At 34.3% G+C, this 13,932-nt stretch overlaps 1 protein-coding gene across 1 annotated transcript; it reads right to left on the bottom strand.

The window, feature by feature from the left end:
• Window positions 1–9,483: 9,483 nt before the first annotated feature.
• Window positions 9,484–11,734, bottom strand: LOC141816937 (pre-mRNA-splicing factor cwf23-like). Its single transcript, XM_074704659.1, has 4 exons — window positions 11,624–11,734; window positions 11,003–11,389; window positions 10,371–10,577; window positions 9,484–9,698 (listed from the first exon to the last, which is right to left on the bottom strand). The coding sequence occupies exons 1-4, from the start codon at window positions 11,732–11,734 to the stop codon at window positions 9,624–9,626; spliced, it is 780 nt and encodes a 259-aa protein (XP_074560760.1). The 3' UTR covers window positions 9,484–9,623.
• Window positions 11,735–13,932: the final 2,198 nt, after the last annotated feature.

Raw genomic sequence — 13,932 nt, forward strand, 5'->3', positions numbered from 1 at the left:
TTGACGCATCAATAAGTAGAGGATATGATCTTGGAGAAATAATTTGTTAATACTTGTATAAATATTTGTATGTCTATTGAAAATTTATTTCTTTTGTAATAACGTGGTGTCAGAGTTATCCTTCTTCTCTTCTCTGCTAGCCTTCTTCCTTCAATTAAGTGATCATTCTTATTCTTATGTCAACGTGTCTTGTTGATCCTTTATCTATCGCTCTCAATCGTGTCACAAATATCTTTGCCCTCACTTATTTCTCTTTTAGCTTGCTAACATAGGTTTTTTCTTTCCACTTTTGTTTCCTTCGTCATCGATGAATCCAATCAACACTTCTACATCTAACGGCCCCACCGTCCCACGACCTCGAAAAATTACAGTTGATCATGAAAGATATTGCCTGATGCCATGCCTTAAATTAGAACCTTGTTGTTGCACCTCCCAAGTACAATTAAAAATGTCGCCTTCATCCTCATAGTGCAAGCATAGCTAGCTCCTCCCTCTCCTCTCTCTAGCTATTGCCCCTTTAAACTCATCCTTTATGAACCCTAAAAAAAAATGGCAAAAGAAGGATAAGTCAAATTGGGAATCGTGGCCTTTGGATCCCGAGATAGTGTTTTTCTTCTGCAAAAAAAAAAAAAAAAGTAACACTATCTCGGGATCCAAAGAAATTTGACTTATCCAGATGTGTCAATATTTGGAGACGAATGAAAATCTCAATCCTTAGAGATTGGCACATTAAAGGCATACAAGGAACATGTGGAATATGTTTAAGAGCCATGAACTTGATATTCAATTGTATGGAATATCGAATAAATTGACACAATGAGCACATTTAATTTTGGCTTGGCAAATACATTAGATGAGAACTAAAACTATAATTTTATGTTAAGGTTCATTTGAATCATTTTAGCTAGTTTTAAATTTTGTGTCAAACTTAGAATTGATAAAAAAATATCTATTTTTCTAATTAGGCATGAGTTAAACAAATCTAAATTTAAGATTGTTTTAAAGGTTTTTGAAAATTCTAGTGTGATTTTTAAAGTAGCATAAAAAATTTCAAAAATAGCAATAGATTGTTTTAGAAGTAATAGACTGCTAGTCATTGATCAACTAGTAAATAGTTCGAAGTTAACTAATACTCTAGCTCAATCGATTGGGAGAAGAGACCTAGTTGATTCTCATGCGTTGGAAAGCTAAATTTAGGGTTTCAGTTTTATGAAATGATCATATATAGGACTTATTATTCATATGTGGAATCTAATGGGGGATTTTAAATCCAAGTTGAGGGTTATTGAAGATGCATGAGACTAAAATTTGGGATATTATAGGTGCATCTTTTTAATGTGTGACAAAGGGGAAAGTAGAGAAAACATTTAAATGGAAAATCTTATTCTCTAGTTTAGCAGGTTACGTTCTCCTATGTTGATTAGGAGGACGATAATTTGATATTAGAGAGAGAAAAGAGAGAAAAGATTATGAGAATTTTATTCTTCTCCAATGATATATTTGGAAAATTCTTAGTTTTAGGGGGAGCATAGGAATAGAAGAACCTAGATATAGGTCTTATATATATTTTGCATGTGCATGAGCATTTCTATTCTTGTTTAGTTTTTTTAACTTAAACAAATTGTCAAACATCAAAAAGAAAAATATTCTTAGTGTAATCATGCCACAAGTAGTCTAATATGACTTTTATTTTGATGTGTGGACAAAACATTTAAGTTAGGCATTGCCTTCTTATATATAATATGAGTGTTTGAATGTGTAGGGATTGCAAAAATATACATTGAACTTGGAGAGATCATGGCTCAATGTTGGATGATTGTTTAGTGTGGCCAAGGTGGCACACTCAATGGTTTAGAGGTCCATCAAGATCAAAAAAGGAATTACATCTTCATATATATTCTTAATTATTTCAATATATATTACGTTAACACTTTTTTCCTTTCCTCAACACTCTATCATAAACTTTTTCTAGGTCGACAAATACCAAATATAAGTCTTGCTTCTTTTCCTAATACCTTTCAGTTAGTTGTCTGAGAAGATGTATAGATTCTTGTTGACTTTTCAGACATGAATCCAAATTGATTTTCGATCACTATCGTCTCCTTGGTATTTTTCTATTATTATTTTCAAAATTTCATAGTATGACTCATTAACTTAATGCCTCTATAATTTACATAATTTTATGAGTCTCCTTTATTTGTATACAGGGGGACTAGAGTACTTACTCTCCACTGATCAGACAGTTTTTTCTATTGTCAATATCAGATTAAATATTTTCGCAAGTCATTCAATACTCTACTTCCCTAGACACTTTCATAATTCTATCGATCCAATCACTTCTCCATTTTGCATACAATTTAAAACCTACTTACTTCTGAAGTTTCAATTCTACGATAAAAATTTAAATTTTTATACTCTTATGATTTATTTAAATTGCCTAAGTAACTTGGTCACCAAACTTTCATTAAAATGTTTATAAAAATATCTCTTCTGCCGCTCTTTTATTTTCTTATCATGCACTAGTACCCTATTGCATTCATCTCTAATACATCTTATTTGGGTAAGATCTCTTATCTTCCTCTCTCTTTGCTTTAACTATTTTATAGATGTCTATTTTCCCTTTTATATCCAATTTATATTTAGTTGTCGATATAACCATTCAAAAATTTTATTTTTTGCTTCACTCACTGCTTGCTTGGTATTTTTCTTAGTTACTATATATTTTTTTAAGTTTTCTTCGTTCTTACAAGTGTATAACAACTTACAGACTGCTTGTTTTTTTCTTCACTTTCTCTTATATTTTTTTGTTCCATCACTTAGATTCTTTATTTGATGATACATGTCCTTTTGACTCACTGAGTATATACTCTTGGCCACCATTTTCAAATTTAATATTATCTTTTTTATGTTGTATTTGAATCATCTTGTAGTTCTCCTAATCCTTGTGCTCTTACCTTCTCCTTAAATATATTTTATTTTTCATCTTTTAACTTCCGCCACTTCATTCTATGAGTCATGCATGTTTTCTTTCTATTGATTCTATGTTAGAGGCAGATATCTAACATTACTAACCTATATTGGGCAATTAATTTTTCTCCATGGATGACCTGTCAGTCTTTATAAATCCTTATATCCTTCTTTCTGACCATAAAAAAGTCAATTTGCAACTTATTATTTTCACTTTTGAATGTAAAATTCTTTTTTTTTTAAAACATATTAACTATAAATTTATATGTTATTACAAAATTTAATATAGTTTTCCTTCTTCATTTCTTGTTCTAGAACCATAACTCTCATGCACCTTATTATATTCTCATTTCTTATTCCTACATGTCTATTTAGATCTCTTCTTATTAAAATCATCTGGTTTGACAAAATCTTTTATACTTCCTCATCAAGGTCTTCTCAAAATTTATATTTTTCTATATTTGATATCTTCATCTAATCCTACTTGAAGTACATATACGTTAATTACATTAATAGTTTCTTTCGCTGCCACTATCTTAAAAGTTATCCTACCTCTTCCTAACTACTCTTACTACTTCATCCTTTAACGAACTATGTACAACAATACCTATTCCATTTCTTCTTTTACTCCTTTCTATCTACCATAACTTAAAATATGATTTCTCTATTATTTTCTTTCCTGCCCATTTTGTCTCTTGCAAATACAATATTAATTCTTTTCTTAATCGTCATATTTATTACCTCCATTGCTTATGGTGCTCGGGGAAGTGGAAAATCCCAACTAATTCAGGTTAAATAATGTGTTTAGCTTTCTGTATGCTAGGTATAATATTTATGTGCTTTCTGTAAAATGGTAAAAAAAATGTTGTCCAGGGATCTGAAGAGAACCTTGGCTTAGCAATCATTGCTTTAGATGAAATCTTAGCCTTTGCCAATGAAAACAAGGGATCTGTTTCAGCATCTTGCTATGAAATATCTCAAGATCACATATATGACCTTTTGGAACCTAAAGAGCAAGAAGTCCTTATTCTGGAAGATGCTGCCAAGAGAATTCAACTCAAGGGCCTTTCAAAGGTAGTCATTATACTTCTAAAACATGGTTTTCCTAACCTTTGAATGTATGACATGCAAAGGTATCTGTATGTTTGGTTTCAGGTCCCAGTAAACTCTGTCTCTGATTTTAAAAAGATATATTTTCATGGATATCATGCTAGGAAGGTTTGCCAGATGTCTAATAATAGCACACTCAAGAACCATAGAGGGTTGATTGTGTACTTATCTTTTGTCGATAAGGAATCCAACAATTATCTTGTTGGAAAGATTAACTTTGTTACTTTGGTAGGTAGATAAACTATACCTCAATCTCTTTTTTTTCATAAGAAAAAACTGCACTAGCTTATTCTTGTATTGTTGGCTGATGTTGTTATCCATCATTAAAGATTACGAGGATACAAAACAAAAAGGTCATGTGAAACCTCAACTAGCTGAGAATGCTAAGATTAGCAAGTCATTATTTGCTCTTATAAATATTGTGCAAGCTCTTAATGCCGGTGAAAACTTCATTCCCTACCGAGAAAGCAAGCTAACTCGCCTACTGCAAGATTTCTTGGGCAAAACAAGTATGGTTGTATTGTTTACCTGCTTGGTGAGGATCTTATGTATTTCCTCATTTATCCTTATCATTGTTGTTGTTTTTAGTATTATCTTATTTGGTCATTCATGTTCAATATCTCTTTATTTGTTGTACAATCCTGTTCTCTGTCAAGATACTGTCAGTACAATCAACTTAGCATCTAGGACAGAATGTCTAAAAAGAGTAGCAAATATTATTGAGCCTTAACAAGTGCAATATTAGCAGATCAATGCTCCAAGTTGAACAAGAGTAATTATATGGATAAGTACCATATGTAGAGGAAATAAGTCATGTTTTCTTACTCTTTTCCTTTCCTTGTGTATTGGTCTAGTATGCTGGTCTCGTATACGTGGAAGTCATTGGAATAAACAAAGATATGCCATAAATATTATGGCAAGGTTAGTTTATAATTTGCGATAAACTACTATCTTTTCCTGACTCTTTCTTGCTAATTCTTTTATTAACCATTTTGGCATTATGCAATCAGCCGAAGGAAATAAAGCATGATAAAGGAAATTTTGATTATCAAACTGTAATCTACATAATTATTAGATCCCTTCTTAGAATGCCGAAAAGAAATAACAACTTTTTGTTACTTATTCCAAAGCCTTAATATGTGCTGATATATGGTTCAAGTAAATCAGATATAATTAAATGGACAACTACATTGTTTTAGTTTCACATGCTTTCCTTGTATATTGGCTTTGTGATGTCATGGAATGCACTGAATTGTGCTTTTTTGAGCTGGAAACTAAGGGTATAAATGTTCTTGAAGTCTTTATATGTATATGCATGTACATGTTATATTTGTTCATAGTGATCTTAAAATCTGGGTGCATGTGTATGTGTATGTATTTTTTTTATCGAAGTTAACATGTTGGCTGATTTTGTGCTTTGTTATACTCACATGTTTTGTATTCTTTGCTTTGTTGCATCAGGTTCACCTAGAGCTTCTATATTATCCTTTCGAACTGATGCTGAAAGCATAGAGCGCACAGCTAATCAAAAGAAAAAGGAGGTGATAGTAAGAGGAGTGCTTTCTGTAACAATTGTGGTTGTATAAACAAAGATGCTAATCTGATTTGTCACTTTTCCTTCATTAGCTAGTGTAAATTAGGACAGAAGCACAGTGATCCACAAGTAGATTCTTTGCTTGGAGCAGGATTACGACTTTTCAAAATGTATTACATTGCTTATGAGAGTAAAGATTACAGTGATCGACAAGTATGTTAGGAAGTATACTGAAAAGACTAGGTCTTTTATATGTAAACATTTAAGAAATAAGAAATCATGATTTGGTCAAATGATTGCAATAGGTAAATTTGCAATAAAGTCCTCTTAGTTCACACTGTAGATAACTTGGTGTCTGTGAGACACAGAAGACCATGATTATCAGTCCCCTGTGAATTATAAACTAAGACTCACAACCAAGATGGTGTTGGACAACCCATCGGGAACGGTTGTAGTGTAATTCGGTTACTGTCTGTCTTGACTGTAGAATTACACTAGTGCACTTTGTGTGCATTGAGCAGGACCATTGAGGTAGTTCAATTTACTCTGACTCACAAATTGAACAAGACCTCTGTTATTAGGAATTATGCACTCTTAATCCCGATGTAATAAATGGGCACCTATAGGTAGTAATTATTGCTTTGATTTACCAAAGGGTGAGATCTTTGCGTCAGATCAATTATTCCCGGTAAGTTGGGTGATGTTGCTATCTATATGGTGTGCCATTAATTACAAAAGGAATCCGTGTCCCAGTAAGGGTTGATGATGTCCCCTTGGATAGCTCATAAGGATTGTCAAGTCAAAATCTTGCAAGTGGACTTGGTCCGACTGACAATGAAGTTGAGTGGTACTATTCAAGGTCGTAGATGTCGATTATTGAGTTGTCAGTGAACTCAGATAATTGACGGACATACGATATCTTAAACACGGGGAGCAATGCATAATATAATAAGAAGGAACCCAAAATGTAATTTGGGGATTAGATTGGTAGTGCAATAATGATCCTCTAGTGGAATGGATCGTTATTGATGGATGTAGGTGTGTATTCTGGGTGGAATACGGGATCCGAAACCCATCAGAAGGCCAGATCTAATACCTCCTCGAGGTCCCCACTGTAGCCTAAAGACATCTTCAAAAGGATACAATCAAACGGATGAGATTAGTTCTCAGCCGTCGGATGAGATTTAATCTCGACCGTTGGATGAGATTGGTTCTCGACCGTAGGATGAGTTAATGGATGAGATCAACTTGTATCCAAGGGATTAGATCAAGTTGCATCCATTGGATCGAAATAAATAAAGAAGAATTGAAGAGAATAGATTAGAACCGTTGGATGAGATTAAGTCGTCTCCGATGGACAAGATCTATCCGGTTCGGTTTTAATTCTCTTCGGAAGGAAGAACCGGTTCACGAGGTGAACCAGAGTTGGTTCAATGAACCACACGCCCAAAGGAATGGATCAGGTCCGTTGGATCGAATCAATTAAGTTATATTAAAGAAGATTATATTAGAACCGTTAGATGAGATTAAGTTGCATCCGACGGATGAGATCTCTTCGGTTCGGTTTTATTTTTTATTTTAATATAAAATTGGTTCGCGGATTAAACCAATATTTCTATAAGTGGGCCGGCCACTTAAGATAGAAATAAGTTTGGTTTGGTTTTTTATTTTAAAAGGAAAAACCAAATCTAAAGATCCGACGGTTGCAATTTATTTAATTGGCTGAGATTTGAAATAATTTTGGAGTTTGGAATTAATTATAAAAATAATTCCGAATTTAAATTATTTTATTATTATTATATCTGGCCAAAATTAAATAAGATTGGATAAAATTGATTTTGGTTTTTTATTTTAAAAGGAAAAACCAAATCTAAAGATCCGACGGTTGCAATTTATTTAATTGGCTGAGATTTGAAATAATTTTGGAGTTTGGAATTAATTATAAAAATAATTCCGAATTTAAATTATTTTATTATTATTATATCTGGCCAAAATTAAATAAGATTGGATAAAATTGATTTTGGTTTTTTATTTTAAAAGGAAAAACCAAATCTAAAGAATCCGACGGTTGCAAATTAATCTAGAAGATCTAGATTAATAATCTTTCTAAAAATCTAGAATTGGTTTATAAAATCAGAAAAATTCTAGAAAAATTTGTTTAGAAAGATTTGGGCTTGGTCTTTGGTTTAAGACTATAAAAGGATGAGGGAGGGGGCGGCAATTAGAGGAACAAGGCAAGAGAGAAAAGTTTTCGGAAAGAAACTCCTCTCCTCTTCTCTTTGGTGCCGCCGCCCATCATCCTCTTCTTCCTTCTTTTCTTTTCCATCTTCTTCCCTTACTTCCTTCCTATCTTTCCTTTGGTGGCCGAACTTCTTTCTCCAAGAAAAGTGGCCGGATCCAAGAAAGGAAACAAGACGAAGCGAAGTTGCTGCGAAGAAGAAGCAAAGCGATCCAAGGTTCTTCATCCGGAGAATTTGCATCTTTTATTTCTGGAGGTTCGTTGTCCACCCAACGTCCAGGAAGAAGCTAGGAATACAGTGGAAGATTCCGAGGTCATCTAAAGGTTCTGGTATGATTTATTTTCCGCAGTTTATTTTCGTACTAGAACTAGTAGTAGAAACCGTAGAAGGTAATTTAGGAATCGGCGATCCTGAAGGATCAATTGATCTAGTCTTCTTTATAGACTTTGTCAATTGATCCTAGGCGGGATAAATTTTTGTCCTGTGGGATTCTATGCTTCTCGGAGCGGATAGAGTCCGGATCATAGGACGGAGATCCAGATCGCCAACAAAATCGACAAACTTAATCATCACTTAACAACAAATACTAACTGTATTTTTAATGTAAGAAATATTATCAATACTAAATCATTTCATTTTTATGTAAGAAATGTAAGTTCAACTTCATATCTATCCTAGCACATTTCTACACATTGAGTTAGTAAAAATTTAATAAATTTTTGACAAATCAAGGATGCATTGATGTATTTTTATAATATTTTCAATCCATTTTTGTTGCAAAATATATTTTAATTTATTTTAGCCCCTTTCCCACCTAATCAGAGCATCGTCATCAAGTATCACTAGGAATCGTCAAAGCTTCATTAGGGCATTTCTGGAGTTCCAAGTAGATTTGTTTATTGTTAAAGAACACAAGTAATCAAACTAGGCTAACTGGAAAAAAAAAAAAAATACTCTGCCAATAAAACATGTTCATCCATAAAATTTTGAAATGCGGAAGCAGTCCAGGTATAATTAAACTTTAGTAAGGGGTTCTTGTAATTTGCTAATTTATTCCAAGAATTGATTTAAGACAAATTACAGTAAATTACATAGATCCCTTTTACTAAGGCCTAGTTACAGTTAGCAAATAGTCCTTCCCAACATGCCTAGTCGAGTATTCATGTTGTCTAGACAAACTAATTTAGTTAAAGATCCGATTCACATGAACAAAAATGAATTATAACTTCAATGATGTTGCTACTATAAAATTTAATAAAAATTTTAATAGGATTTATTCATAACAAGAAAGAAATAAAATAATTAATTCGTATTGGCTAGGCAAGGAAGCAGATTACTTTATCTTATTTCTGCCAATGGTGACAGCATAAGCTTTCTAAATTTCTGATGAAATTTTCTATTGTGGCACATCCCAAGTCAATATTACATACTTTGTATGTGGCATACTAGCATGTTATAGATATATTGCATCTCATATTTTTCTACTATTTTTGAACCCCATCACTTTAATTATTTTTATACTATTTTTTGAACAGAATCACTTGAAATTGAGCATGTCAACAATGCCAATAAAGGTAATCTCCTAAATCAAGCATTATATTGTGCAAAATCTAATACTGAACGGATGGTAAGAGTTAAACAAGATACTTTATTATACCTTTTGAAGTTTCTTCAAAATAGAAGCTTCATAGTTTTGAAATCCAGCACCAATGATATTGTTCTGTGTAGGGTTCGTAGATTTAGAAGATTTTGCAGAAAAAGGACTTGATATATCAGGAGCCACAGCTTGAACAGGAAGAACAAGTAGAGGATTTGAGAGACTGCCACACACAGTGTGTAGCAGCAACCTGACATAATACACGAGTTAGCATACCATCTGACAGCATGTAGAAACAATTAGTTAAGAGCCTAGGTGATGATAAAAAGTTTGTCATTTGTCCACCTTGGCATACCACTCCTAAATACTTAATAATGGTCAATATGCATATAAGACATGGAAACAAAGAACCTAATCAAGAACTAAGACCAGATCAATAAAAAATACATGAATTTTTTCTGCAGATCTCAATCAACCAATTACTAAATACAAATCTGCATGTCATTTTGCTAGTACACGAGTAGAATTCAAAGATAAACTAAAAAAGGACCTCTATCCCCTGTCCTTCTCCTTTGCAGAATCACAGAATCATTTTTTTTCTTCTATTTTTTTGCCCATAGTTTTATCTTCTTACTCCTACCATTATGAAATGAAACTACACAATGGTATACATAGAGGTGCATTTCTTTTAATGAATTGAACATATAAAAGAGTAGTCTCCTGGCAAAAGTCTATACTGTATAAGATATTAACTGCATTCCTAACCACATAACAGGAGGGTACCAAACTAAATAAATAAACTCCTCAAAAGAAAAATGCCTACTAGTATAGTAATAGCATTTCATGATTATTCATTCTACTGTATCTCACAACAAATCAGATATAAATTTCTTAAATTAAAAAATGAAGAAAAAAGACTCACTGCAGCTTCTTTAGAAGACATGACAACAATCGCAGAACGTCTCTTTTTTGATGCCTTTGACCTGATCACAACATCCTCTACACCACCAAACCTCTCAAACAGCTCTCGCAACATTACAGCAGTATAGTCTCCCAAATTAGTCTCCCAAGAGACCTTCAACATCCTTTCCTTATCCAATGCAGTTCCTCCCTTTTCTTGCTCAAATGCCTAACAAATTACAGAGACAATCATATTTAAGATAGCCAATGAATATTTTAAAAAATCATACTTTTGCACTTCATCAACAAATACAATATCAAGTATGATAAGCTAGGTAGTCAGTCAGGAATCTTCATTATGACAATTCCCATTCACACGAAAATTTGCATGGAAACCTCAAGGCTGTTACATTGCGTTATCCAACTGCACCAAAAGCATCGACCATTTAGATAAGATCTGCTATAAGGTGAGGCCTAGCTCAAATTCAGAATAGGTAAATAATAATTATCATGGTACAATTCCAAGAACCTATTCTCTGGCAATAATATCTCCACCAAAACGAAGTAAATGAAAGTATGATGGTGTCAAAAATAAAAAAGAAAGATTGAAACCTTAAATACATTTAAAAAAAAGCTGGAAAAAGAAAACAATACCTTGGAAGTCGAATTGGAAGCAGCAGTAGGTTTCTTGGTCTTCCTCGCTTGGAACTCGGCAAGCTCCTTCTGCAGACGGGCCGCCACGTGCTTCTCCCAACGCTTGGCTTGTTTGGCAGCGCCTGCTGCATCTTCTTCCTCAGCCGCTCGCTCCCGCTCCTCTAAATCAGTTGCGAGCTTTCTCCGCTTGGCATCGAAAGCGGAGTCTCGAAGGATTCGCTCGCGGCGAGCACGAAGGCGGGCGTCAAACACGCGGCGAGCAGCCTCATCCTTGAGAGCCTCGAAGGAGGTCTTGAGTCGCTGGAAGTCGGCGGTGGCGTTGGGGTCGTCGGGTCGTTTGTCCGGATGGCGGATCCGCGACTGGTTGCGGTATGCCTTCTCGATCTCCTTGAGGGACGAGAAGACAGTGACAGAAATACAAAAATACAGAAGACAGTAGAGACAGTGGACAGAATATAAATTGTATCTGTCTCATGTTTGATAATACAAAATACAAAAACAGAGACGGAGACTTAACATCTGCAGAGACGTAATAAAAGACGAAGTTACCCTTCCTAACCCTATACCTAAAATAAAACTTTACCCGTCCTCCTCACCGCCTTCAAGCTTCAACGATCGCACATCTGCAGCGGGCATCCCCTTTGAAGCTAGGTGGCTGATATCTTCCTCCCTGAAGCGGTGGCGCATCCCCTCTGAAGCGGGCATCCCCTCTGAAGCGGTGGGGCAGTTCATGGCTTCCAGGTATGTCTAAAACTTTTTTTTCTTCTCACCGAATTTTTTTGGACTGATCGGCGAGTTGCAGATGAACGGACTTCATTGTTGTCGATGAGTTGCAGTTGCAGATCTTCATCTTCGTTGGTGTTCAGGAGTTTGCAGCAGAATATATCTATCGTAAACCAAATTTGTGCAGGTATTGGAAGTACACAATCAATGAACATGCAACAAAAGACATACCTGCTGTTATAAACAAGATACATGAAATAAAAACTGCTGAACTAAATGAGCTTTCTAAACCTGATTCAGACGAAGAAGTGTGCGATCAGCCTTACAAACTGTGTGCAATTTCTCACAGCCTGGGAGGAGCAGTTATGTTGATGTATGTCATAACGTCTAGAATCAATTTAGTGCCTCACAGGTTATCAAGATTGATCTTGTTGTCACCTGCTGGTTTTCACGATGACTCTACAATAGCAGCTGATCGACCAGTGATCGATCAGCTAAGGCTGATCGACCACCTGGTCGATCAGCTGAAGGTGCCCGTCAGGTGCGAACAATAAAAAATTTGCGGGACCGAGGGTTTTGTGGGTAAAATGGGAATTAATTCTTCTGTCTCCGTGCAACTTGCACTGTCTCCAGAAACGGGATGGACACGAATTTTGAGTTGCATGGCGACAGAGATGGAGACAAAACTTGATTTTTTGTACTATCTCTCAAAATCAAACGGGGACAGAGACAAAAATTTCTACTTGTCTCTGTATTTGTGTCCCTGTCTCTGAAACCAAACGCAGCCTTAAGGTCAGCTTCGCACCCTCTTCGCCGGAAGGAAGGCATAGGACTGCGGACAGATTTGAGCTAGGACTACTCGGCGAATACAGACGAGTTGGGTCAATTTAGGACGGACTCTTTCTGCAAAAGGTGTCAGTCCCACACGGTCCACGACCATCTATGAGGAGGTAAATCGACGACGCAGGAGGGTATTGTCTAGCTTCGCCAGGATTCGAACTCTTGTCCTCTTCTGCAAGTCTGCTACGTCGTAACCAACTCACCCATACCCCGGGGCAATTTAGGACGGACTCATATCATATAGTCGGACGGTACGGGCCGATTTATTAACTTAACAAATTTAAAAAATTTTAATTCAATCCAATTCGGATTACAGATTAGACAAACTAATTCACGAGTCTGTTAAAAAATATTAAAAATTTTAATTTTAAATTATAATTTAAATTTATTAACTTAAAAATTTTAAGTTTGAATTGTAATTTTAAACTTAAATTATAATTTAAATGGATCAAACCCACTAATTTATTGAGTTTTCTACTTTAATTTTAAATTTTAAAATAAATAAATAAATTTTCTCAATCCGTAGACCAATTCAAGCCCACCGCAGGTCAATCCATGTGGATCACGAGCCTAGGTGGGTCAACTCATCTAAATCCATCTTAAAATGGATTAATAAAATTGCAACTCAACCTATCTAAATTACTTGATGGGGCGGGTAATCCGGCGAGCCTAATCCAAATTCACAGTTATAATTTTAATCACTTTTAAATTTAAAAAGGCACACTTAATTTATAAAATATAAATGGTTGTGATGGTTAAAAATCGATAAATAACATTATAAAATAAATTTAAAAGCATAATTAATCAAATGATAATTTTATTTTATTGTTTCAATTATAAAAAATTATCAAAAACTTTATATAAATATATTTTAATTATCATAGTAACAAAAAAAATAAAAAATAAAAAATAAAAAATAAAAGAGTGGATGAACTTATATTATTGAAAATTTAGTTTGATTTTGTATTTAATTAATATTTGAGATTTATGAAATTTTTTAATCCATATTCGAGCTATTTAAAGTAGACAATCACTTAAGGGAGACTCAAGAGATCTCCGCCTTAGGTCCCATCTGTTGGATCAAGAAAGCGTTGAAGAGGGAGTGACTATCGTGCTTCGTACGCGTTCACAATTCGTTAAAAATTTAAAGAGTCGTGTAGCAGAAAGATAAAAACAGATAAGAAAATATTATTAGTTTTACTTGATTCATAGCCGTTTGACTATTATTCCAAGACCCACAGTCAATTAGACTACTTTGATGAACAATCACTATTAATCTTCTTCCCAAAAGAGAAGAAGATTCGCTTCTTTTACAAATGAAGGATTCGATAACAAGTCTACCGACTCTTAGAATATTTAAGTATAAA

This window comes from Curcuma longa, unplaced genomic scaffold (genome assembly GCF_044706935.1).
Source record: "Curcuma longa cultivar G26 ecotype Majalengka, Jawa Barat unplaced genomic scaffold, ITB_CL_G26_1.1 contig_18666, whole genome shotgun sequence".
NCBI lineage: Eukaryota > Viridiplantae > Streptophyta > Magnoliopsida > Zingiberales > Zingiberaceae > Curcuma > Curcuma longa.

What these genes read in the sequence shown, in the direction of transcription:
- LOC141816937 (XM_074704659.1), bottom strand. Translation starts at nt 11,734, where the DNA reads ATGAACTGCCCCACCGCTTCAGAGGGGATGCCCGCTTCAGAGGGGATG. An exon ending in CTTCCAATTCGACTTCCAAG is followed by an intron (nt 10,578 to 11,002) that starts GTATTGTTTTCT and finishes GTAATTTGTTAG; the next exon opens with GCATTTGAGCAAGAAAAGGG. An exon ending in TGTCTTCTAAAGAAGCTGCA is followed by an intron (nt 9,699 to 10,370) that starts GTGAGTCTTTTT and finishes GTATTATGTCAG; the next exon opens with GTTGCTGCTACACACTGTGT.